The sequence below is a fragment of the Blennius ocellaris genome (assembly GCF_963422515.1).
Source record: "Blennius ocellaris genome assembly, chromosome: 21".
NCBI classification, from domain to species: Eukaryota; Metazoa; Chordata; class Actinopteri; order Blenniiformes; family Blenniidae; genus Blennius; species Blennius ocellaris.
The window spans coordinates 14,702,379-14,730,260 of record NC_137670.1 but is presented as its reverse complement, the minus strand read 5'-3'; the positions used below and the strand labels follow the sequence as shown (position 1 = coordinate 14,730,260).

The 27,882-nt window shown below is 40.4% G+C and overlaps 1 protein-coding gene across 1 annotated transcript in view; it reads left to right on the top strand.

The window, feature by feature from the left end:
* The first annotated feature begins 569 nt into the window (after nt 1-569).
* Nucleotides 570-27,882, top strand: part of adamts14 (ADAM metallopeptidase with thrombospondin type 1 motif, 14) — a 47,013-nt gene continuing 19,700 nt past the window's right edge. Inside the window, exons 1-6 of the mRNA XM_080517188.1 lie at nt 570-1,235; nt 1,647-2,065; nt 12,301-12,457; nt 15,843-16,039; nt 22,289-22,372; nt 25,844-26,000. Of these exons, the coding sequence (XP_080373314.1) occupies nt 1,157-1,235; nt 1,647-2,065; nt 12,301-12,457; nt 15,843-16,039; nt 22,289-22,372; nt 25,844-26,000 (1,093 nt within the window). The 5' untranslated portion in view covers nt 570-1,156. The remainder of the gene's footprint in view (nt 1,236-1,646; nt 2,066-12,300; nt 12,458-15,842; nt 16,040-22,288; nt 22,373-25,843; nt 26,001-27,882) is intronic.

The following is a 27,882-nucleotide window of genomic DNA, read 5'->3' as shown; positions in this document are numbered from 1 at the left end:
ACAGTGTGATTACCAGTGGAGTGATTAGGACTTTTGGCCGGATTGGGCTCTCTGACCGGCCAGTTTTGGCCCGCAGACCATATGTGTGACACATCTGCGGTGGATTACCTATTACATTTTTCTTTTCTTGTAAGAAATTAAGAATGTAGTGTTTGCAACAATCAAACACTGAATGAAAACATAAGGCTCAAAGTACACGATTATATCCTATATCCTTTATAACTTTGTTGGTATTTTCTTCATTTGTTTTTGTTTTTTTAGTTTTCTACAATTTTAACGTATTTTACTATTCTAATTCTTGTTCTTATTCTTATTCTTATTTTCTGTAGGGGTTCAACCCCTTCTTGGATACATATGACGAACATGTGTTGGTGGACTTATGTAAATAAATCTTTGAGTTATTGCTTTGAGAGTTCCAAGAGATCAGCTGTGAGCATTGACTCTTCTCTTCTTTTTTTTAAACAGTAAGAGCAGTTTTTTGTTTTTTTTGTGGAAGTTGCACGCGGGCGCTCCCACAGTGGAAGTGGATGGAAGTGGTGCAGTGGCGAGCGCCGCAGCGGACCCATTGGTGCGTAATGGTGCACGACTGGACGGCAGATGTTTCACCACCCGGGACACTCTGTCTCTGCACACTTTATCTGAACCCTCCCGAGCTCTTTTCCTTTTCCTTTTTTCTTTTTCCCCTGCGCGGAGGCGTGCGTTAACTTGGACCGGTACTTTAAAAAAAAAAAAAAGAAAAAAGAAAGAAAGGAAAAGGGGAAAAAGTTATCTAAGGAAGGATAAGACGATAAAAAAAAAAAAGTGGGCTACTTCTTCCAAAGCGTCCCGGTTTGTACCGGGGAGTTGTCGTCATCAGCACCCCAGATTCCCCCCCTCAGCTCCCTAAATGGATGGACCAGTCTCGGTCTTTGCAGTTCAGCGCAGGCCAAAAGATTGGAAACAACTTGCGAGTATCCGTCAGTTTGGCGTCTAGAGGGAAACTCTCAGAAATGCCCCGTTGCCTCGCTGGAGCGCAACTCTGAGGACTTTTCTCCTGCATTTGCTCCTTCTTCTCCTGTTTTTTTTTTTTTTTCTCATTTCAGGAGGAAGCACAAAGTTTACAAGAGAAAGGAAAACTTTGCGCTGAAGTGGCAGCTCTCTCGCTTTCGCTCTCGCAATGGATTGTATGTATTTATTGATGTGCTTTTCACTCACTCAACTATTTTTGGAGCATATTTTCGCTGCAGAAACACATGGTGAGCAGTCCTTTTAATTCTCTTTTTTTAAATGCACAATGCGGAAATAAAAGTTCTGTGAAGTTTTAGAATAAACGAATAGTGATATGTACAGACGAGTGTGTTTAATATTGATTGGTTACTGTTATAACTCCAGCAGCTTCATTGTTCTGGGTGAAGCGAATCAATACCGGGTGTTGCTGGATTTCCACTCTGCTTATGGATTTAGTTCATAAAGAAAACATAAAACCTCTGTGTGCTTTTCTGAATTAATATTTGTGTCCATTTGATCGTTTCTCTTATGGTGCATGCCCTTGTAATCATCCGTGTTGCATTGCTTCATTGTCTTTCTTTTTTTTTTTCTTTTCTTTTCTTTTTTTCTTTCTCACATCTGTGAATGTGATTCTCACTTGACACTGTCTGTCCCATCAGAAAAACTCTCTGGAAAGTTAAGTGAATATGGTCTTATCGTGCCATTCAGCACCGACTCCCATGGCCGCTACATTTCTCACGTGGTGTCTGCTGGAGGTGGAAGTAAAGGCGCTCCTGCCACTGACGCCTCCTCAGCTGCTGGCAGCAGAAGAAGGGTGGCCCGCAGTGCCCCCGAGATGCCCCCGGTCACCTCGGCCTCGGCCTCCCAGCACTTGTTCTTCAATGTCACTGTGTTTGGGAAGGAGCTGCACCTCCGTCTGAGGGCCAACAGGAGACTGGTGGCCCCAGGGGCCGTTGTTGAATGGCAAGAGGACTTCAAGGAAAAGGCCAAAGAGCAGATCCACGGGGACTGTGTTTTCACTGGGGATGTGAGTGACATGCCGGAGGCCTCTGTGGCGATCAGCAACTGTGATGGATTGGTAAGTCACTCATTTCAAACAAATAGCAGGAGAGAAATATGGCATTGTTTGGCACAGGGTCCAGTGATGGTCACATATTGATTCGTATTCCCTCAGGATTGCCATTATTTTTTTGAAATTTCCACAACAACATCGAGAATCTGGCTCAACGTTTAATGCACTTCAATCTTTTTGTTAAATGGCTGTTGTCATGTCAGTTTTAATGACCAGGATTTTGTTTGGTTTTTTGTCTGTATTCAAGTACTTATTAAGCCACTTCTCCCAACATAATTTCTATCCTCAATTATAATGTTTGCCAAACACAGCCCAACCGTTTGCAGATGTTGGAGTGTTTGCATGCGGCTCCACTACTGGTCACAAGCTCATTAGGCAGCTCATGATTGGGCAAGAATAGATCTGCCCAGTGACACAGCATGCAAGTGGTTAAAGGTTTAAGAAAAAAACAGAAAGGATAAAGGATGATTGTTCAGCTATTTAAGTTGATAAATAAAGCTTGTTGTCTATTGATCAACAATTCAGACGATACTATAACATATTGATAGGCAATGTTAAAATTCCATTACTTAAACTTGCTGTGCCTGATAGAGCTGAGGAAAACTGGAATTCTTTGTTTTGCTACTTTATTAGTTGGTATAGAAGAACATTTTGTGCATTTTTTTTTTAATCAATTCTTTTTCATATTTTTTCTTCTACCACGTCCATGATTCTAGTTATGGAAAAATAGAAGCAGCTGGTAGTGGGTGAAGCTCTGAAGCCTGTTGCTTGAGTGTTTTATTCTTTGACCATTAAACGACTTCAGAGAGATTAAAAAAAATAATTTCAGAAGAGACTTGGTTGACCTTGGATCCAAAATGGAAACAGTTTTTTAGGCCTCAAGAGAAATGCAGAATTTATCCAACATATGAGTTTGGAACATGTGAGTTTTTGCACTTTGAAGTGCAGTTAAAAGAGGAACAGGAACACTGACACTAACTTCACCCTCAGTGTTGACCTTTGGCTGACGTTATACAAGTTCAGATGAGTGTTTTCTGCTGCAACACAGCATTTCCAGTGTCACCATGGCCTCTAGATCCGAGCTGTGCTGTCTCAGAGCAGAGCAATGGGAGCTCAGCCACTAATGAATGTTTGCATTTTGGGCAAATTAGAATGAATTTCCAAACAGCCACGTGACGTTTGAATTGGCAGGTTTGCTCCGGGACTGTGCCGAAGCTCCTCTCTGGGATGTTGTGACAGGAATAACATGGAGTGGGAGAGTGAAGATAACCCTCTGATCCCAACGCTTCCCCCATGTGACAGATACATTGATTTTTTTTTTGTTCACTCACGTCCTGAATGATCCCACAGCCTGACACCCTATTCACCGATTGGAGTCTGCAGTTGACTGCCAATAAGGTCTGAATCCTATTTTTGTCTGTCGGCTTTATCGGGAAATATTTATTTCCATGACTCAAAGTGCCAACCTCATGACACTTTGTCCTCAACACTGCATTTTCCCCAAAACCCCCAATAACCCGACCGTAATAATGGACCAAATCACAAAAGATAACGATGTGTCCTGTTTCTTATCATTTGGACATAAGTGGTTACTGAACAATGACGTGCTGTGTGAGTTCAATGAAGGCGCCCACAGTGACTCAAGGCTACAAATGACGAACGGCCCCTGTGCGGCACAATGTCGTATTCATCCAGGGAAACAATAGGAAAGAAAGGTGATTTAACACAAACCAGAACCCATGAGAGATGGCAGACATGAAAGCATGGCCATTGGGAGCTACCAGACGTATTATTCTGTGCCATTTTTCTTCGGTTCAGTCTGCCTTTATTGCAGTTTGTGCTAGTTAATTATGAGCTTTAAGCCTCTAAGTATTTTGTTGGTTTTTTTTTATTCAGAATGTGAAAAATACCATTAGAAGATTGTGCTGTAACAATTATTTAATTAGGATGGAAAATGTGAACAGATCCAACAGAAAAGGCAAAAAAAAAAAAAGCATGACATCATGCACAGTGGCTGGCTTGGCAATGTTGGGATGCGAACAACAACCACGATGGCATGAGAGTCGTCCCTGCAGCGCGACGAAGCCCCAACCACTAATAGGTCCAGTGTCTCGGCTGCACAATTGCTTCCTCGTGATAGCGCAACCAAGGTGGCCCCACATTGTACACAACAGTAGCAAGTCTTCTGCCTCTTGTCGGATCGGCGTGCGTGGAACCGCTTGAAACGATGCATGGAGAGAGTAGGGCTGTGCAAAATGTTGTGACATCAATGTACGAAAGCAAGTGCTGGTGGGAACCGCAAAGTGCTGTAGGAAAGAAATAAAAAAAAAAAAAAGATCTATTTCAGTGTTTGTATTTGTCACAGATCATCACTGTTTTTGCAATATGTGACAACATATTCTGCAATAGAGAGAATCTCCGACAGTAGAAACGGACAATACTCATACATAGATGGGAATATAGGCGGCGACAAGTGTTGGAAAACTGCTTCTCTTATTTAGTATTTACAAGTGTATTTGTTGTGTCCACTTGGATATTTTCTCAAAAGATCTTGTCGCATGCATTTTTGTCAAAACACAACTTGTGTGCATGATATCGTTGAAATTGTGACGTCAGGTTGATTAAAAATGTGCATTTCAAGCTCATTGGTCACTCGAGATGGCCTGTAGGTGTCAATCTGAGTGTGTCTCTCTCCGATTTTGTCCCTCTCCGTGATGGACTGGTATCGTTTCCAGCATGCACAGCAGAGATCAGCTCCAGCGTCCCACAAACCCGAGGTGGAAAAAGCAGTATAGAAGGACAGTTCAAGAGTCATTCAATCAGGTGTGATGATAAAACTCACAAAAGTGAAAGATTTCAGTACTCACTCTTCGAAAATGTAAAATAAATCAAAATAAAACCTGTTAAATACTAGATAAGCTCCAAGAGCTGTTGTTTTTTTTTGTCCTGCAGGGCTTTGTGTGCCCATCTGTCTTCATCTTTTCATTCATTAAGCTTTTGTTCTTCTTGAATCTGTGGTTCCAATATCAGTCAGGTCGCAGCTCCAGCAATGATTTTGAACTGTGAAGTTTCACTCTGACAGGATCTTCAAGAATTATACACAGTTATAAATTCATAGGTGTGTCATTGTTGCCCATGGGCTTTTAAAGACAGTGGAAATTTCTGGCACTGATTAATTTCACTATGTTTGCGTCTACTCAGACACTGGACATGACTATGTTGGGGTCATTCAGCGAGTAAGCAACTCGTGAGTAAGCAACTCATCCTCTGAAAGCAACTGAAATCTGTGTTTTCCAAAACAACTTCCTTCTGAATGTAAATCACACAAAAAGAAGATGAAGATTTTCTAACGGTTCATAATCAAACAGAGACTCCGCATCTCAGATCATTCTCTAAACAACTTGAGATAAGACCCGAGTGCGTTCTTCCGCTACGAACAAAGCCAGATTTTTCTGGAGGTTTACAGTCTCGTATGGTATTCATGATGTACAGTCTTCAAATTTAGAGCTTTAATGTTTCTCATGAAGACGTGGTCTGCTCAACCAAATCACAGAAAAACAAACATTACTTTGCAGCCTTGCATGAAGCAGATTTTTCAAAGAGAACCTGTTGCTATTAAGATCTTTATTCCCTTATATGTTCCCGGGACGTATGTCTCGGACATCATCCTGTTTATATTTTCAAATGTCAGATTTTACACTCCATAATTTGAAGTTCTAAAATTTGTACTGCGATAGCAGAAGAGGCCGGGGGCGATATACACAGAACCAAAGCTATCCATTTGACTAAATACACATCAGTGAATGTGGTAAAAGATGTTTTATTTGCTTTTCGGGTGAACGTACCCCTTACGGGCTGCAGAGGGGCTCCTCAGAATATTGTCCATGCGTTTTCTTGCATCAAAGCCAACATAAACATGGACCTGTCTGTGCATGCAGGGGGGGGGGGTTGAAGTTGCACAGGCGGCTTGCAGACAAATTATTTAGTCTGACATGTGTGCTTGATGTGGAAGGACGAAGAGGAGATTTTGTCTGATGAAAGAACCGAGTTTGAAAGCATGCCGTGTGACTGAAGCACTCAGGTCACTCGATGCGGGCGAGATCTTTGAGATGCCCTGTATTATCTTCATGTGTCAGTGGTGCTGAGAGAGAGAGAGAGAGAGAGAGAGAGAGAGAGAGAGAGAGACTATGATGGGTGAATATGTGTCTTGTGTCTATCTGTTAAAATGACTTCATTCATTCAGCTTTGTCATTATTTTGTCTGCAGTGAAGGTGCTCACACATTGACAGAATACGCTAACTCTGTGTCCCGCTCATTGTCCCGAAGCCTTGTACTCATAGCAGCTTGCGACAGGAAAACAATGGCACTCTAAAGTTGCATTCATGCTGGCCTCACTCGACGCCGCCACATCATGCAAAATGACATGATGCTCAAAAATCGAACTTGAATGAGAAGTTTAATTTATGAGTAATTGAGTTTGTACGACCTGGATGGGAAGAGCTGTGTACGCCCGGCGAGCTATTGTTGCGGAGCAATGAGTGATGACCATGATTATACTGGTGCCGCTCATGTGTCGGGAATTAACACAGACGATGGGGCTGATTGAATTACATATGTGATGGAAACACGAGTGCAAGAGAACTACGACAAGGAAGAGCCTATTTCTGTGTCCACTGGTTAAAAAGAGAGAGAGAGCCACCTAGCAACAGTTGAGACTTTTTTTTAGGAGGTGAAGTGGTGTGGGTTGTTTTCCAATCACTGGAGATGGAAAATGCCTGCGTAAATTGTTCTATTCATTAATGTTTTGAGGAATTCTGCACCGAGCTGGTTCCAGTCCAGTATTTCCAGTACTGTGTTGGCACAGAGCGACGGTGACTAAATTAGGAACTCCGTCAGTGAGACTACAACTCGGCCAATAACGTGATTTATTTCCATCTTTATTTGGAGCAGCTCCGGGGCTACAGTGAGCGCCGCTAAACAGGTGCTCAGTCATACAGACAGACCCAAATGAATGCTGCTGCTTCTGCAAGTAGTTTTCTTCATATGACAACTAAACCTCTTGGAACACACTTCTACATACTTCTTTTCGAAAGATAATATGTTTTTGTCGACAGACCTGGAAGACAGTTTTGCCTTAGTCAGCTTGATAAAAAGCTAATTGGATTCGTGGCAAGATCTTTTCATAGTTTCGCTGTACCTTTTCCTTTACCATAATAGATTTTACTCCGTTTTAGATAAGCAGCTGCAATGGTAGGTAACTTTCACTTGATCATCAATGAATTTATCGCTTAAAGTTTTATCTTGTCACACCCCGGGTCTTCAAGGCCTATTTTATATCTTTTGAAGACCTGAGGTCACTAAGAATAGATCACTTAGACCTAAAACGTTCACTTCTACATTAAATTTCACCAATCTTTTTCCTCGCAGTTACATCTTCCCTTTACTTATTGTTCAACTCTTACGAAAAAGTTTTGGCTTTACACAAAACCCCACCCCCCAAAAAAAACTGCTATGACTTCCTTTGCTGTCAGCACTATGACTAAGTAATTATGGATGGATGGAGATGATTGTCAGTGATTATGAGCCCTCATTTTCTCCTCATAGTCCTCATCTTGATCACCAGCAATGCGTGCCCTTTGTGGCCCCTGCACGGAGAGATATGAAGGCTGATAAGGCCGATTCAAATCGTAATCCCCCACTGCCATGACCTGCCTCGTACAATTATTTCAAACCCATGGGTCTGCTGGGTCCAGCACCATCGAGGCATGATTAACTTCCTGTTCTATTGATCTTCCTGGTTTTGCCAGAGAAGCTTTTATCCGGTGTCACCGGCACGTTGCACGCCGCCAGTACGTCACCAGTATTGAAGTCTCATTTCTTGTTCCCACTGACAGTGATTGGATTATGGATCATGTGTCCTTAAGTTAATACAATAAACTCTGCGACCTCATGAAAATAAAAGTGCATACCTTGATCTCAGCGACTGACAGTGGATTACCTTCTTACGTCTGTGTCGCTGTCTCAACCAAGGAACTGAAATTACATGTTTCTGAGCAATCTGCCACAAATTACAGGTTGAGCTCCAGGAATGACGGCCGGACTTTGATTTTCTTGCTTGTTGCAGCTCAAGCATCCATAGCCTGCAGCACTTTTGTTTCATTTTTAGATGGTGCTTGTTTGTCATCCACCATAAGGGATGTCGCCATCAGATTATTTGAGTAGATGATGTAAAAACAACCAGCATGCTGCATGTACGTGGCATATTCTTTCTTTTTGTCCTTGGTGCAGACATTAAAGTCTGCATCAAGGACAAAAAGAAAGAAAAACATTGTTTATTTGCATTTTTTAAATCTTTTTAGGTCAATACTTTAATTATAATTTGATAAATCAAACAGGAAAAAAAGAAAAAGGGGGTTTGAATGGCTCACCTCTCAGAAGAGTCAAACATGGCATTCATTAAATATTCAATAAATGAATTTTTGCATAATTCATTGCAATACTGTCATCTTTATCCATCCTTATGAACAGGATCATACACCACAGTGTTAGGAAAGGCCCTTCTTCTTGTGCTCGATCTGGAGTTTCATAATTAATCGATTTGGAAGAGCATCCACATTTTTTTTACTTTGAATTTCTATCATCAGTACTGGTACGCAACCTTTGATTGTATAGTATCTGTCAGATATAGATAAGAGAGGATAGTATTGTTTTTTGTAAGCTGAATCTATGACAGGGAAGCGATTTCGCCACTTCTCAGTGCGTTTGTTCCTACCTTCAGCGTGCCGAGCAGGTGGCAGACTCCTGCCGCTTTCACGGCGCAGAAAAAGCGTCACTCTGAAATTACCTACAGTAAATGTCCACCTTCAAAGTTGCTCTTACTGATGTGTGGAATTTAGTGCTCCGGTGAGCTTCGGGATAAGCTATATTTGTCTTTTTTGAAAGTGTCAGTGTCACAGCTGGATGCCTCGTCACCTAAACTCTAGAGCTTTTTTTTTTTTTTCCTCCTCCCGTGTATTCGCGGCAGAACCTCAGGACTCACTGGTTATTTACAGCACTGGCATTCAAAACTAGAAGATTATGTTCACATTTTTGAACTACTTGAACCTGGTTTTTGATCAGCTTTCATTAAAAAGAGGCCTCTGACTTCACAGCAGCCGTGCTGGAAAGTGTTGTTTGCTTGTCTTGCATTATTTTTAGAAAATCAATCTTCAGCCTAAAGTAGCTTTTAAGGCACAGACTCTACTTTTTTTTTTGTTGCACATAACAATCATCGGTCAGTGAACTCTTGGGTAGACACACTCGTAGATGAATCCAGCGATGTAAAACAAACAAATATAATGAGAGAGAAAGCTTGATTTCATCCACATTTTGGCACATTTTACAAGCATTCTCTGACAGACACTGTTTGACATTCTATTGTGGTTGTGAGGGAAAACTTTATTGGCAAAACACAGAGAAGCCCGGATTTCAATGGTAGAGTGTGTAGTTTGTGGTATGTTCAAAAAAATGTCCTCTGATTGATGTACAGTTTCAAAAACTCTCAAAATTATTACACATTTTGACGACGATTCGTTTTGCCACGGATTCTTGGGGAATTCTTGTGACCTAGTGGAGTAAAACTGTGAAGAGGATTGTTGTGTCCATCGTGTCCTCGTTACACCCGATGTTAAAAACGAGGCGACAAATGCTGACGTGCTCCTTGTCGATGCTGCCATGGTGTTGCACAAGGTCGCTGAAACTGTGAGTAATACAGAGAGAATCATTGGAGTAGTTGTAATGCAGCGTGGTATGTTGCTTTGGCAATATGACTTTTTAAATCCTTTGTAGAAATTAATTACTGTGCTGCTATTACTGGGAACAACATGGAGTGGCACCCACCTTTTCGGCAGCATGGCTCATAGACACAGCACAGCTTTCAATATCGATCTTTGCTAATTAATCAGTACATTGTTTTATCTGTAAGATGCTTTAAAATTATCGGAGTGAAATTGGTTTTACCCAAATTAATGTTAAACGTTACAACCAAAATACATTAATTTAGAGCTGACACATAGACGTAAGTTAGAGCTGCACATGTTTTTTTTTTCTTTTTTTCAGTTTATCATATTTTATATTTGTTAATATTCATCCAGAATTGAACACATCATTTTGTGACTCCTAACCTTGCCTGGTCTGGACTTATGGTCAGATTTAAATATGTTTATGTTATCTGTAGGCCCTTCCAGATGCTGCTGCTTTCTTCTCACAGGCCCAATTTCGCTTTCCACCCACTGCTGAAATAAGAGACCACAGAGGAAGTATTGGAGCATGTCTTACTTGGCATTTCCTGGTCAAGGGCTGGGGAGATTCTTTCACTCCTTGTAGTCCTTACTGTCACATGTCCACAGTGAAGTCCATAGTACTGTATTGTTAGTGACAGCATGCCGGGTATTTTGGAGAGAGATTAAAAAAATTTTTTTAAGGCACACTGTTCCATTTGCTGCACCGTATTTAGATTTCTGTTTGCAGCTGTAAATACACACAATGCTGCCAAAGGTTTGTTGGTGTGCTGTATTCATGAAGATAATGACAGGTTGGACAGATTTTACTCTGTTAGTAAGGAGTGGGTGTGTGTGTGAAATGTAGTGTACTGCCGAGCACAGCTTGAGCTCATCAGACTTAATAAAGCAAGATGCCATCAAAAATGTTCAGTTTTTCTTTCTTTTTGCCAGACGCATCAGCATGTCATCTCCATTTAGGACACATTGGATTTCCTTCACCTCTGGATGCATTTTTCTTTTTCTTTTTTGTATATCTTATGACTTGATTGGAAACACTTCACAGAAGAAGAAAAAAAAAAAAAACACGAAGGGAAATGAGCAAAATGTGTTCCTTAAAAAGGATTTAGGTAAGTTGCATTGTCACACTACTTCAGCACGAAGTTGTCAAATAACTATGTTTCAACATGTGAAAAGGGGTGGGATTCTTTCCCTTATGTCTCCCTTTCATCTTGCCTGTCTGTTGAATCTCTTTCTCACAGCCCTGAGACATACGTACGTCTCTCTGCTGTTGCGACGGTGCGCTCAAGCTGCCAGAGAGGGGTCTCGATCCATGATGTGCAACGTGACGAGGGGCATTGCTTGGCACTTACGAACTAATTTTAACACTGAAGTCATGAATTTGTTTCCGTTCCTCAGCTGTGGCACGCTTCTTTTTTGGGCTGAAGTTTGTTTGGCTGTCATTACACCGGCTTATCACAAAAATGCAGACAGACAAAAATAGCCGGTACTTTATAAAAGAGTGTATCTTCGGTGGCTGGAGACAGATCCGTGCAGTGATATGAATATAACTCTGAAACACACTTTAAAATGAAGAACTGTTGGTGGAGTGTGTACAGTTGTTTCTGTTGTCCTTGAAGTGTGCCACCGTGTCAACGTTAAAAGTGATGGATCTCCTGATCTTCTGTTTTTTGTGATAGTTGCTAAGTTTAAATATCTCTGCTCAACCATTCCCCTGTTTTGCTTTTGGTTTTATCTTGACAAGGGCTAAATTATATCTCTCTCTCACAATTGATTTTAATTAAAGTTCCTTCACCAGCACACTGCACAAGACATGTCAAATAATTACATTTTAAAATCCAAGTAAAGCGGAGCTGCCAACTTGGTCATCTCTCATTGTTAACATCAGATATGTGTATCATATCACTAATATTTTAACATGTATTGATTTGCTCTTATTTCAAATTGTCCTCCTTTTTTAAAAATATATTGTTGTAAATTGTATGTACATCATTCCTTTAAAGTACACTGTCTGCTCGCCTTATGTTGATCATTTGTTACATAATTCGAAGTTCTGCCTCTCTACACATAAACATGTTGTTTATATAATTCGGTTCCTGTTTGTGTGTTCTCACTTTTCAATGGAAACAGGAACAGATTTTCAAGTCTTTGAGAGTGGTTAAAAAAGAAGTCTAGCAAGAGAATAAAGCTTCTATACTGCCGTATGATGTATGATGGAAACATACAGTATGCAGGAAAGGAGATGTTGCTCATCATCTTCTACATTGCAAAGTTGTTTTGACAGTAGATGAATCCTTGTGAAAGGCTTGAACGCGCCAGATTGTGCCTACCTGCGTCATACCACACATCCAGCTCCAAACTGAATCTCCCAATTGATCAGCAACACTATAATTACCGGCTCCAGTGGAATTACCGTCCTTTGAAGCGGGAGTAGCACACTAATTTTAAGTCTTCTTTTTCCAGGCAGGCCTGATCCGGACTGATAATGGGGAGTTTTTCATTGAACCCCTTGAAAAGGGCCAACAGGATGTGGAAGTAAAGGGGCGTGTCCACGTGGTCTACCGCAGATCAGCCATCAAGCGCGAGACGGGCCAGCGGAGGGACGACCTTCACAACGAAGGTAGGCTAAGGAGGAGGAAAGTGACGTCAGTGGAAAGAGAAGGTGCTGTGTGGCCTGCAGTGTTGTGACTTCGTGTGAAAAGAGGGAGCGAGAGCGCTTTTTGGTTTGTCGTGGTTCTCATTGTTCACAATGCAGCAACACTGCTGCCCATCAAAACAGTCACTGGTGCACAACCAACAAAAGAGATAACATTTGCAGAGTTGTGTGAATAGAAGCTTAATATCAGACAAATATCAGTGGTTCATATCCATTTAAATGTTGACTCATATTTAATTCATACTATATTGTCTTCCTGTGCTGTTTATCGAACTGCATGAACCTCTTTCCTGTTGCTTCAGTTTGCATCTCGGCTCAATAAATTCCTCATGCCGCCTCCTGTTTGTGTTTGAGATTTTGACGCAGCCAATTAAGTCTTGCATAAAACAGTAACATCCCTGGCAGAGCAGATGGCCATGCTGAGCCAGACGGCTTCACATGAGTCAGAGAAGGAGAGAGGAACAGCACATGCTAGTCTTCTTCTCTAAACACAAACATATGTTATCCTACACCGCAGTGTGTTCAAACTCCAGACGTTCACGGAGGGAAAACTACACCACTGCTCTCAGTTTTCAGATCATAAGTGTCATTTGAGCTTTGGGAGGCAGGATTTCAAACTTGTATAACATTAGGCAAATGATGCTTTGGATCTTTAGAAGTGTGATATAAATCAACTTGCTTGTCCTTCTGTATAACCCTTGTCATTCATACAAGACAGCCTTTTCATTCTGCAGACTAGAGCGCAGGACCATTCTCTTCCTTTGAATAATGCAACATTATCTGCAGGTTGTTAGAAGATAACAGGGACGTTACAAAGACAACACAAAGAAGTGGTTGAATTGGATTTCATATAAACTGTATGATATAATACAATATATTCATTCTGTGAATATGAATATGAAGACTGTTTTGTGTGTTTGTAATTGAATCAATGTACCATTGTAGCCTCTTTTAGCTCCTTGTTTTGGTTTTACAATCATCGGTTGTAAAGAAATCAGGCACTTTTAGGGATTCAATGTTGACTATATAGAAACATTAAGGAAAACCACAAATTTGGACTGATGGTTGATTGGTATAAAATATAGATTGATGGATTCATCTAGTCACGAGACAGTAAAGGCCCAAATCTAACATGGTAACACCACAAAGATTGAAAATACTCACCCAGGGACTATGACAAAGCCCTTTTCTTTGATTTAAAATTTTATAAACACGAACAAAATGCTCCAAATTGGAAAAAAAATATACTCAAAGCCAACCTGTAAGGGCTGACATCTTTTATTATTGCTCAAGGCGTTTTTCCAATCAGTTTTCAGACAATTGCCACAACTAAACCAGATCTCCTCAAAAGAGAAGAAGGTCCCTGCAGGTAGAAAAAGACTGCATAAGCAGTAATCGATTGATGCATGAGCATCGCACAACACAATTCAGATTTGGTATTTGTTCCTAAATATTAATGCAAAAAAAAAAGACACACAATCGTTGCATAGCTAGCATTCCAGATATGAGAAAACTTTACACATTTTACTATAGCAATTCAAATCGGTTGAGAAGTTAACAGTAGTCAGCAACAGAGGTTTTGCTATCAAAGCGTGCTGTCCATGACTAAAGCCAAATTCTCCTCCGAAAATGTTTTGATTAATAAACCGATTAATGTTAAACCCTTGCCCAACACAGCAGTAACAGAACATTAACCAGAATTACTGCCGACTTAATGCTAATTATGATTACATTTTTTTTCCCCTCATTAAAAACAAAAAAGTACATTATTTGCAGTTACGAATGGAAGACTTGTGTGGACCTTTGCTATGATCCTCGGACTGTGCAGCATCTCACCCCTATTACTGCTCTGGATATTTTTATTAGCCTCGGCAGCAGAGGTAGCGTTCACGAAAAGCAGCTGGTAAAATGAGGAATGCCGGGCTCCTGTGGCAGTATTGGGAACTGGGGAGTGTGGGGGCTTCCAGGAAGGTGGGGGTGACCTTTCCTTCACAGGCAAACAAGCTGACTCCATCATGAATTCCTTCTCTATTCCATTTCATTGCTGCAACAATAGCATGTGCATCTGGTGACACACCAGATGCACAATTCTCCCATTTTCTCTTCAAACCCGCTTTAAACTCTCGTCGAGCTTTTCCTTAAGTGCTATACCTGGCACATACATCTTCTACAACATTTTAATACAGTCTAGATCCTTGTAAAAGGCAATGCTGTGCAAGGTTTGGTATGTGCTCATGGACTTTGCAATAATTATAGATAAGAATCACTTCCAGTTTCATTCTGTGTCGCTAAATATTCATTAATCCATGCAACATAAGTGGGCATGGTGTCAATTATAGATGCAGCATTTGAAACTGTTATTTTGTTTACTACATTTAAAATTCAATATTCAAACATGTTCCCCTTCATTTATTCTGCCACAACTGGAACAGATACATTTTCATCTGTTATGCATTTATCTTTTTGTCTGGTATTTATACGGAATTTATTGTTTCTCGGGAGATTTGCCGAGACACGGATGTGTGAATGACATCCACAGAGCCTTGCATTTATTTTCTCATTTTCTGTGTAGTACTTCTGGAAACACTTCAGCTCATGGGTTTTCTTGCATATGCATGATTATATGGCAGGCTTGCATCATTCTGTTCTTAAAAGTGAAATTATGACGGTCCTCGTAAAAACCTTTAGGAAATACATACTTTATTTCTCTGCAGAGTTGAACAAATATTGCTGCCGTGTTCTTATAATTTTACATCAAGGGGACTAAAAAAAAAGCATTTTATTTGATATTGTGCAAAATATTAGGCTCTGCTTTCATAATTTTAATAATCTTCTTCTTCATGGTCCCATATTATGTGGGCCACGCTTTCTGTTATTGATTGACGTCTCTATTGGGGTGTATGATCCACACGTTTGTCACTCCATCTCATGTTGTGATTCTTCCATCAGACATCATACCTCATTTTGTCAAAGGGCTGTGAAAATCAAAAGTCACTTCATTTTCGGCTTCAGTGCTTGTTTGCAGTCCTGACAAATCCCTAGATGCAGCACATACATATCACAAGTGCCGCACAGCAGCTGAAGGACTTCATGGTTGAATGTTGTTTCAACGTGATGTGATTCTACTGGGATTAATACCATGAGTGAGACTGCATGGAAACTAAATCACCTCTGATTATGTGGAAACAAGGATTTCTCCTCTTTAGACTCCAAGACAGAAATTTGTCCGGTGTTAGGTTTGACAGAGCCATATATTATTTCCCTGAAGCTGAAATGAGTAACTGAAATATATAATTTCATCCTTCATTCATAGCTCTCTGACTTTATGCACCTTTGTCATGTTTTTCAGTGGCAGACATTGGGATCGCAGACCTCCCAGCTGCTCTCGATCTTGTCGAGCACAAGCTCTCGGAGTCTGACCGCAAAAGGAGACATGCGAAGAAGGACGACTACAACATCGAGGTGCTGCTGGCAGTGGATGACTCGGTGGTGCGCTTCCATGGCAAGGAGCATGTGCAGAATTATGTTCTCACGCTCATGAACATAGTAAGTCTATTCTCGCACAAAGAGCTCATCAAAGTCTTTTCAGCTGTTTCTGCTTCAGCTGTTGTACATGGAGGGATTATCTGGCCGGCAAAGTTTCGCAAAAGTCTTTTTTTCTCAATTCGATGACGACGTCTTGAGATTTTTTTTTGTTCTGGATCTGGATCGACTTTAACTGTTAGGCTAGGAACAGCAATAAAATATAAGTAATGATTGAATGATTGCTTGTGTAATCCTGGATCTGTGGTCATGTGTACATTTCGTCTACCTGTGTAGATTTCTTTCCTGATTTGTCCTCTTTGACATCAGACCTTGCCACACTTGTCCCCAGACCCCCACCCTCTCTTGCTGTTGTTGGATTACCAATGAGAGCGAGAGAAAGAGAGCGAGAGAGAGAAAAAAAAGAAACTCTCAGCTCATTCATTATGGGTTCCACCAGCTCCTACCACCATAATCTTCTTACTGGACCCAAATCCTCCAAGTCAGATTTTCACAGGGTGCTGGTTTCACTCTGTAACAGTTACCATTTGGACCATGCATGGTGGTCTGATTAGCTGCACTAGACCAATTAGAAAGTTGACTGGGAGCAGTGCAGGGCAATCATGGAAACCAGAGCCAAAAGTCCGCTTGCACTGACAAGCTCTGCGTACAGTGAGTGATGTGTGTGTTTAATGAGAAATCTATTTCCACATCTCATACATAAAAGTCTTACCAAAGAGGAATATCTGGCCTTTCAGTATCTTGGTTGATTGGACAGTGGAGAGGATGTGACGGCACACCCTATAACTGTCAGTGAGTTTAGTGCTCGCTGATAACCGTTTGATAAGGAGAGCGAGGCAAATCCCACTGATCCACCTCAGTATCATTCATTCCGCTTCTTGCCAAGGAAATTGCGATGAAAGCAAGTTTGACCAAGAAAAGTGCAGTTCAAACAAACAAGGGTCAAAACTGTTTAGTTCCACTCGTAAGCCACAGGCTTGCTGTGTCTGAATGTGCTCTGCCCACTCAAATCCTTCTGAATCCCTGCCCCGTAGCTGCAGAGTGTGTAGTACCACCTGGAGAAACTCCCCCTGAAGGATTGATTACTGAACATCCTGTCTGCACAAAGCCCAGGTGACTGCCGAGGTGCCTGCATCACAATGGCCGTGTTGTTTGACCACGGACCAGGTTTTGTCCATGTCAGTATGATGCTGTACACAAGCCAGGGACACCTAGCGCCTAGAACCCACAGCTGTTACTCCCATTTTCATCCACAAGAGTCCCATTTTAGTCCTCGGTGTGCTCCTCCTGGCTTTGTAATTATCGGACTGAACGTGGACTTGGCACATCCCTCAGTGAGACTTACTGGAAAATTTTTGAAGATGCAAAAAAAAAAAATCCCAACCTTCAAGAAGAAATTGCAACCTGAGTGTCAACAAATGTCATCATGGAACATTAATGATGCTATTTGTTGATGCAGCCCTCATTTTTCAACAGCTTCTGCATCTCGGTCCAATGTACACACGTCTATATAGGTCAGCATAGACGAGTCGAGGAATTTGAGAATGTAACAAATCTGGGAGAATTTGGGGTCACTCAAGGGTTCTTTGCTGCATTTATTGACCTGAATAGGCTTCTGTGAATGGATTTTTTTTTTTTTAAATGCCTTGGGTGTAACCCTGAGTAAAGTTGGCCTGAAGCCAAGGTTTGCCTTTTTCAGTGACAGAACTTTTGTTCTGCACAGTCATAAGTTTTTTGCAGGGACTATGCATGCAGACATTCAAAGTTTTTTTTTTTTTTTACAATATTGGCATGAGTTATTCATATTCCATAAGGTAACACTTTGAAATGGAATCTACATTTATTTTTTTTACTTAGAATTCTTCTACTAAGGATTTGGAAAGCTTTGTTTTTTATGTAACATCTTGAGAAATTGCAGGATTATGCTGTAGATTTCTGTAGCCATATATGCTTTTAATACTGTTATGTTTGCATGCCATTTTAACACTGATGGTCTACTTCAGCAATAATTAGAATACTCTCTTCTCAATGCTTCTGTAATGTTCAGAAACTTGACCTTTGGTAGTTGACACTTGGCACATAATTAAGTAACACTGAGCAGCAGAGACAAATTTAGCAGCGACATCCACACAACCACAGTCATTGATTTCTCCATTTGCAGCAATTTGCAGATATCTTATGAGTTTGGAATGTAATGAACTTTAATTTTCACAGAATCTCTCTGAAAATACTTTATAAATATGGAGAATGTTGTAATACTGTTGAGAAAAGGTCATTGTTTCAACAAGATAAGATCCTGTCCAGGTTGTAATAACAGACATTTGTTTTTTTTGAGGCACCAACCTCATTTAGATTCTTCAACAAATACATAACTGTGGGTTTATAAAGCTGAATATCACCTGAGGCAAAGTCCAACTGTGAGGCTGCTGGATTGAGGCAGATTGGGAGATGAAAACATGAAAAGATGTCTATGTACTCGGTGTGGGTCAGTGGTCTGACTGCCTCAATAGGAAGAGATCGATGTGGAGCATACAGTGCTATTTACTGAGGTTCAGAAAAAATAGAGATGTCAAGATGTTGACAATAACGCCAAATCAATATGAGGCATCTGTTAAAGGCAAAGGCTCCTGTGATTGTAGGAAAAGGACAGACTCCCCATGAGAACAATGCACATCGAGCGAAGGAACACAGGCACGTCGGCATTCACTTCTATGATGATTACGCTTATCTGACAGTGATTTACATTTTTGTAAAAACACTGAACTGGATTTTGTAAACCCAGACGCCACAAAAAACATCAAAACCATTATGACGTCCAGAACTCTGCTGGTGTTAAAAGAACCCACATTTCACAAGTCAAGAGTGATTCCTTTTTAATGTCTCTGGGGGAAAATGCATTAACATGCTTTCCTGCGCAGATTTCACCACTGTCTTCTGAGCTTCACTTCAGCTTTTAATATCATCTCAAAAGAATGGAGGGTAATGTGTTTATCACCCCTAACAGCCCGAGGCAACATAATGACAATGGTAATGAATGACATGTGCTAAATGCTCAATAAGTACTTGCCGATCATAAAGACTTGCTTGTTGATTTCCAGAGTTGTCATGGTGATTTTTGTACTCAAGTTTGCTTGACATCAGCTCCAACAGCATTTTTTTCAAAAGTCTTTGCGACTCATATGTAGTCCGTGGTATTGAAATAGTGTTTGGGTTAATGGTTGTCATTTAAAATTTTCTTTTGTCCGTACAGAAAAGAAAAATGCTCAAAAAAATACACATGCAGGGAACAGTGTGATTCAATGAAGAAACATGCAGGCAGCACGGCAGACTGCGATGTCAGTCCGAATAAATGAATTCTGGCAGGGAGCCAAAGCAGAGAGCAGGTGTAGCGACTCAGGAAAGGTGGTGGAGCAGAAAGCATTGTTAGCTCACGATATTAGCAGAAATACATGAGGCACTAGTAAAACAGAGTTTTGGGGGTAAACGTGACAGCAGTTTGGCCTCTGATCAAGTCAAGCAATTATCCTTGTTTACTGTTCAAATGTTTCATTATTAATTGAACTTGTTTGCTATTGATTGGTATTGTTTCATAAAATTATAATTTATGGATGACAGTAAAGATCCAATTAGCAACTTTTGAAAGAAGTAAAATTGCTATTTCAAAAGTTTACTTTTTCCTATGAATATTTGGGATTTAGTCGTTAATAAGTGGGAAGATAAAGGACAATTTTTTTAATGAATATATGTCATTGTTTTAAATCACAAACCTTGATTTATATGATAGTAATGCAGCATAAGACAGTGTAAGAATAATACATTCTATTTCTGAGTTAGTTGCAGAGATTTATTATAGCTATAGATGATATTCTACCAGAATTTGCTATCTGGTGAGAGGTGAAATGGGTGCGGCATGCGTGTGGCTTAAGATTTAGTCATGCGTTTTACACTCAAAGCCTGTCAATTGCTGCCTTCGCTATAGTGACATTTTATGTTATCTTATGTGTTTTCTTCAGCAAAGTATGTAATAGTCACACTTCCTCCAGTACAAGTTAGCATTAACATGTTCTGCACTTAAAGTCACATATTACAATGGAGTGAAAACACAGGCTGTCATATTGCTGTAATGAATGCAGGGGCTGTATAAGAACTGACCCTGAGTGTCATTTATGCTCAGAATAATAAAAATAACAGTGGATTGAAAACTTCTTAAAGAGTATGAAAGTGAGAAAGTTAAGGCGGGAACGAGACCAATAGATAAGTCCAAATTAAATAATTAATTGAAGACGTGGGTTCACTCCTTTTAATCTCTTTAACAAAGTACTTTTAAATCCTATCACGAAGTCTTGATGAACTGGATGAATTTACAAAGCAGTTTTATTAAATTTCAGTAAAATGTCAAATGCATTACGAGAAGTCAGCAACTCAATGAACAGACTGTTCAACGAAAAGAATAAATCTAAAATGTCTGTTGTGATAAGGTTACTTACAGGCAACATAGCAACAACGAGTTCTGTTACTTTTGATATCCATCCGTCCACCTTCCACCATGTAGACACCATGAGGCGTCCTCCACCTCTTCTGGGGCATGCCGTCCTAATCACATCCCCAAATGGCTTCAACTGGTTCTTCTTCTTGTGGAGGACTTGAGGCTCCACTTTGAGTCTGTCTGTTTGGTTTATGACCCTCGGTGAGAGAGGGAATCTCGACCGAACGGTAAACAAGAGACCTTCACGTGACAGCTCAGCTCAATATTCACTTCACTAACAGATCAGTCCAGTGACTGCAGCCTCCTGCCTGAATCTGCTTCTAATTTGACGATCCTTCCTCACATCAGCAGTTGTTAAGAGAAAACCAAGAAACAAAATCCGCTAAACACATGGAGGCCAGATTGTCCAACTCCCAGTGAAAGGGTGAAAAAGCTGCTTCCATGCTCATTGACTGAATCAGCACTGCAGCTCCTAATAATAATAAAGGTTAATGCTGAATTACAGATATTCTACCTTGACATTCTTCTGTTCTGCATATATATATACACTCCTGCATTCATCTGTAGTCAGCTGGGATCAAAAATATCTGTTCAGAAAATGAATTGATTGACAGATTATGTAAATTTTGATATTGGTTGTCTCGAATGATCCGTTGTAAATCAACACCAACTTCAGGAATTTGCATTGGGAAACTATCTATATATTTATATATAAGTACAGGTACAAGCTAAGCAGCCGCTATAGGAAAAAAACAACAACAATTCTCCCCTGAATGTCATCACCTGCACAGTGGAGCAGTTGATTGACTACTTTGAGCCCTGAATGAGTGTCGACATGCGGTGAGCGTTTGATGAAAATATTACACACTGGAGAGGAAATTGGTCTTGGGATTTGAATGAGACTCCAGCTTGGCCCGAGGTTATGCATCGACATACCTCAGCATTCTTATGAAGCCAAATAGCAGCAGACACATTTATAGGTCAGGCTTTTACGCCATTGCATAACGCTGATTTCATTGGATGGTTGCCAGTGTCTTAACAGCATTTTTCATCATAATTCCAACTCCCCCGTGATTCGAGGGCTTCCTGCTGGGCTGCTGCACACGAGAAATAAAGTGTGCTGAGGCAATATTACTTTAGTGAGATTGGGTTTCTGTGCTGATTTCTATCAGGCTTTTCTCCAACAAATGTTTTTTTGGTGTGTTTTAATTTTTTTTTTATTGCTTTGTTTGTTTTTGGAGCTTTAGCAGATGAGAAATAAAACAGACCGACCTGATGTTTCGCAACTGATAAAGCATGATGCCTCCTCGTTGCCCAAAATTCAACAGACACAAGATACACAAAAAAAAAACTATTCCTCAGTCGACTGGAAATCAGCTACAGCCTGACTTGTATTAGATATCAAGCAATATCATTTTGCTTATTCACATTCTTATTTTTTTTTTAAGTTGACACTCCATATGTATCTATGAATAAGTTACCTAATGCCTTGGATATGCCTGAGCTTGGATTAAAACCAGAAGCCTATACTTAATGTTAATGTTTTATTCAAAGCTCTTTATATTGGCTGACTTCACTGAACAAGTGTGCTTTCTTCATATACACTGCAATATGCTTTATATTAACATTTCATCTTCAAGGCAGTCTTGATTGTGTTGCCAGCCTGTGGGTGTTCAGTTCACTATAACGTATTGTGGGAGTCCCATTCATACAACATATACTTTTACTTTCCAGATCATTGATGGATGCCTTTCATTTCCTTTCAGGTTGATGAAATATATCACGACGAATCTCTGGGGACCAACATCAACATTGTGTTAGTGCGGATGATTATGGTCGGATATCGGCAGGTGAGCATTGTTACTCTCCGTTCTTCTTCTCTCGTGAAAGTGCATTATTTATTATTTTCTCAACAACTACCTTTAAACCAAAGATAACATTGCGGTTTGAAAGCAGACTTTTGTTTGCTGTGTGAATGTAGAAAGCAAAACACTGTTATTACATTTTTGTTTTTTAACTGGAGTCAATTTTGTTTTGAATAAATACTAACGCTGAAAAGAGAAGTAGGACTGCAGATCATATAATCGCTGTCCAAGCAAGAAAAGGTCTGCTTAATGTGTCAAACGCCTCAGTCAATGTCAATTTTCACAAAACACAAAATCTACCTCATATGGTTATTGAGCTGAAGACGAAGCTGAGATCATGTTTTGTCCCCTTTGTTCAGGATCCATTGTAAACCCAGTAAAGTATTTCCACGCATTACATGCAACTATAGTCAGCATCTTCACTTGTCAATGGTTTGTCTTAACATTGAAGCCTTTGACAGACACAAGTTTCTAGACCTGCTTTTTCTTATACAAAAATATAACTTGGCAAAGATGTCATTAAAATGTCCAGAAACTTAACATTGGTCAAGTTTCACTTTGTAAAGTTAGTTTTCACCTTTTCAGATCTCCAATGAATGAAGCTGCACAGAGTACAGAATTTACTATATTGGCTGTAAATTCCTGTATAGACCATAATCCCATCACAAAAATAATCCCTCCATTCAATGTACCTGATTTGTCCAGAATACAACAAAAGCGTGTTAAAAACCATCACTGAGTGAAAGGCAGGGCACACTCTGGACAGGCTGCCAGCCCATTTCACTGACACAGACATAAAGGAAATCGAATTACGGCAGCGGAATCTTAAAAAGTGTTGAAATCTTCAGTGCTTTTAGTGAACTCTTGGGGGGTTCGTGGCCATTAGCGGAATATAATTATGTCTCAGTCTCAGTGCTCCAGTCACAAAGCCTCATTTCAAAGCTCTGACTACACTTTCCACAGTGCTACCAATGTGCTTCCCAGCAGTATGTTTCTGCTCAAGTTCCCTTTTCCTGTTTGAACAGTGGATCAAAAGGGCTCGTGTGCAGCTCTGTTTAATAGCGCTAATTGCATGTATGAAAGTGGCAACTCCAATTTACCAGTTGCGTGCTTGTGTAATTCAGCATACCTTTGTCAACAGGGTACATTTGCCTGGAAGCAGTCTTTGATGAAGAGGAAATAGACTTTACTTGTGTACAGAGTTAATGTGACAACTGTAATAGAGCTCAGTGTTTAGCACAGAATAGACACGACTTCACAGCCACTGTGATTGTGATATAGTTGTGCTAAATGCATTAAGGCAGAGAACTGTTGGAGGTTTGCCTCTAGATCCTTCTGCTGTATGAAGCTGCAGCTATATAAGCTATAAGTTGGAATGAAGACCTCGACAAAACACCCAAAAGTCCTGATTCAAAGTGAAGCTGATGATGTTATAGGAAATCTGATGGTCTGCTGAAGGTTTATTAACAGGCGCAAACATGACATTTTTGTGCAAACACTTGTGGACTATGATCTATAATGGGGTACATTGAGGACTGACGGACCCGCACAATAACATGCAACATTGATTTTGAGTGTTTGACTTCAGGAATATGTAATATTAATGGCCCGTGCTGAAGATTGTGTAAACAACTGGGAGGAGTTGATGCTGGCAGATGAATGTACAACAATGACTATGATTTGCGTTTGAACTCATTTGCATTGTTATTGATTGGATTTCTTTTCTTTTCTTTTCTTTTCTTTTCTTTTCTTTTCTTTTTTTTTTTTAAACCTGTACTGCAAATCCACTGAGCCTTTCAGCAGACATGCTGCTGGTATTGTGGCGTGAGACATTTTCTCGCTGGGCTCACTACAACCTTTAATAGCAACATTAAATAGCATTGATCACATGACTTTTTACCACCAACACACCCATCGGCATACAGAGGTTGATGAGTGCTTTTGCTGTCTCAACAGTTTGTAGGCTGAATTGAACAATCACAAATGTGTTGATGTCGAATGTCTGATATCAACAAAAGCTTTTTTTCGATTGTGCTTGATTGACAAAAACATGCAGTGACAGACACACTTGATATTATCTGGCTTTCATTTTCACAATTGAAGATTCAGAAGTAGATGGTGCTTGTCATAATAAGCCGGCCAACATAAGTACCATAAGCAAAGATTCTCTTCAGGCTTGATTTGGATGGCAGTTCTCAACAGAGAAAAAAAAAGGAAAGGTGGGGGACGGAGGTCGAAGCGTGGCCCAAACAACAGTTTCAGAATTCATTTCAAATTGGAAAGAAATATCTATTAATAACGGATGAGAGCTCTTCAGTTCTTCAGTGTTTTGAGACAGACAGCGGTTAATAAACTAGGGACAAATTACACCGTCTTTAGGAGACTCACCTTTCATAAAAGCTTCACTGGGATAAACAAAGTCACTTCGTAGCTCATGATGTCTTCACATGACTCGTCCCTTTTCCTAATCAAAGCAACAGTTGCATGACAAGTCAGGCACAGAACGTGTTGGATTTGTTCATTTTATTTGTGCAAAGTGGCAAAATCTATAACGGTGCAGGGCTGATGTGACCATGTGAAATCTGTCGTTCCTTGATTGACTTCGAGAGACTTGGGACCGACTTTAGACGTGCCAGATCTACGATGTTTGAAACGTCACAGGATGAACATCATTCCTTTTTCTCTGTTTGGTATTCTGTTTACACAACACCACTTAGATGAGCTCACACATGCTGAATGTGTCACTGGCCCCTGCCTGCAGCTTTACATACTAAAAGACGTGTTTTTGCCAGCTCCGTCGCCGTCGCTCCTGTTTGCGCTAAATATTTTTGCCCCGTTTCGTTCACATCCATCTGCACCTCAACTGCTCTTTCACTTCCCCCATCTTCGAGATATGCGTTTCAGGTTTTTCATCAATTGAAATAATACGTCCAGGAAAGTTTGATATGCATCTCAATTGTCACAGTGCAGCTTTTGTGGAGGACATGTTTCAAAACTGAGGACACCTTTTAAATGTAAAACAAAAACTGATAAATATCATATGACCTAAAACCCCCCCCCCCCTTTTTTTTTTTAGATCGGTAAATCTAATCTTTGGATAACAAAGACACTCCCTCTGCAGCAGGTTTAATTTGATCAGATCTTTAGTCACACTCCTGAATGTCAGTCAGAAAAATGTCTTCATGAGTTTAATGATTCTTATGTATGGATTTCAGTTTCATCGTTCACACGTGTCAGACAGGCTTATATCGCTCCCCTGGCATTCTCTCTCAGTTTTGTAAGGGAAAGCAATCTAAAAGCTATCGCCTTTTATGATTCACGAAGCTGATGGTCTATTGATGAAGTTTCCTATTCTGTCACTTGAAAAAGCGCAATTTCCTTTAGCGGTAAGGTGTTTAAGTATGTCTCTATTCACAGTTTAATGACATACTTTTCTTGGTGCTTGTCATTCCACAGTCGATTAGCCTGATTGAACGTGGTAACCCATCTCGCAGCCTCGAGCAGGTCTGCCGATGGGCCAACACGCAGCAGCGCCGCGACCCCGACCATGCCGAGTACCACGACCATGCCATCTTCCTCACAAGGCAAGATTTTGGTCCTGCAGGTATGCAAGGTACTGTATTTTTCTCGATCGAGGACTGTGCAGACTGAGTGCTGATATCTGCTTCCATTCACAAAAGGGGTTGGCTTCAAGTCTTGCCCAGGTAAGGTCAGTGGAAACCTTAAAAAAAAAACAACAAACAAACAAAGTGGGGGCTGCAACGGAGTTCACCAACTCAATTCTGCCTACGGAGACCTGAGAGAAAATGAATTACTGAGGATCTCTCCAGAACCTTGCTGACTCGACATTGATGCCACCCTGTAAAATTGAAAAATTTTGATTATTGATGTTGAAGAATGTTTTTGGCATGTAGAGAAAAAAACAGAAGTGTTATGTATCCAAACTAATTGTTTGTTTTTTTTCCTACGTAATGTTTATGGTATAAAGTTTCTCATAACCTAACCAACACCGTCCATGTATGCAGTCATTAGATGTTTTCTGCTATACATGCCATCAGTTTAGGCTGTGTCTCACCTTGTATTTCTTCTTTTCAGCCCTTCAAAACAAAATTTGAAGTGAGCAGCCAAACCTGCAGTGAAACTGGGCCCTGAATGAACAAACATCCTCTGTGCTTGCGCTCAGTATCTAGCACTGACCTGTGTATATTTTTAACTTTTAAAGCACACGTGTCATGTTTAGAGGACAGCGCGAGGCTACCTGGTTTGCTTGTCACACCTCCGGATGTTGCCATAGCTCCAGTTATGTTTGTGTTCATAACAAGCTCAGTTTCTATGGCACCTTGCGCCGTGTTGGCCTGGACCCTGCTTTGTGTCCCAGGGTCACGAGCAGACCTCACACTTTGTTGTCAAAGTTTAGCTGTGAGATGACAGATTCTATATCCAAACACAGATAGATTGAACTTTTTGGGTAAATACAGTACAAATGGGCCAAATGAAGATGCCGTCCATGTGCTATATTATCAAGTGATGTCATAAACACATCTGTGAAACCTGTGATTGATTTAAGATGTTTTTTGTTGGGTTTTTTTTAATCCAATCTTTTCACCATTGAATGGTCTCCCAATGCAGGATGTTCAGTGTTTGAGTTTATCAACCACATGACAGAGACCACATCTCTCTACACTGTTGAGATCACTCATAAAGAAACACTTTTTTTTTTTTTAACTGTAGCTGCTGCTGCACCTTTTTGCTTCAATGTGCAAAGCTCCAAATGGCCTCTTCATGGGAATGTAATCTGCATTCTCCTGGAATCCCTTTATCTGCCTTTCGGATAAAGGGTCATGCTCCACAGCTGCTTTCATGTTCCGCTACTTCGTTTGCAGCGTTGCTGTGTACATTTTGTCATTCATGAACCATCAGTTAAAAAAAACAAAACATGCATCATATCATCAAGTAGCAAAACCCAATCCTGCTATGACTGAAATAACTTGCTGCAGATATCACTTTTTTTTTTTTTTTTTAGCATCACCAGAATAACCTGACACATATACCTTTTCAAGGGTCTATCACCAGCTGTCTGCCTGCTGCATTCTCTGCTTTTTACCTGCATGCCAAAAAAAAAAAAAAAAAATTCTTCTCACGGTCAGAAAGCATGAAATTTGACTAAAAGCCGCCTGCAGAAGGCTGCAGTGAGCGTGCTTCTGAACCAAACCAAATGCGCTAAGCTGAATCGCTGCACACCTCTTGATCGAGTCATGTTTGATGTCTGTGCTTTGCTTAAAAGTTTGTCCCGATGTGTTGTGATGCCAGGTGGGTGTTTCGCTGGGTATCAGTGATGACAAGCTGCTGAACCTGCTCAGCACGTTTCTCTGTGGATAGTGGGGGAAACACACACACAGACAGTTGGAGTTCATTTGCACCAAAAAAAAAAGTTTTGATATTTTGTAATTTTGCATGCCAGTGATTAGCAATAGATGTACTGCTTCAGTGTTCAC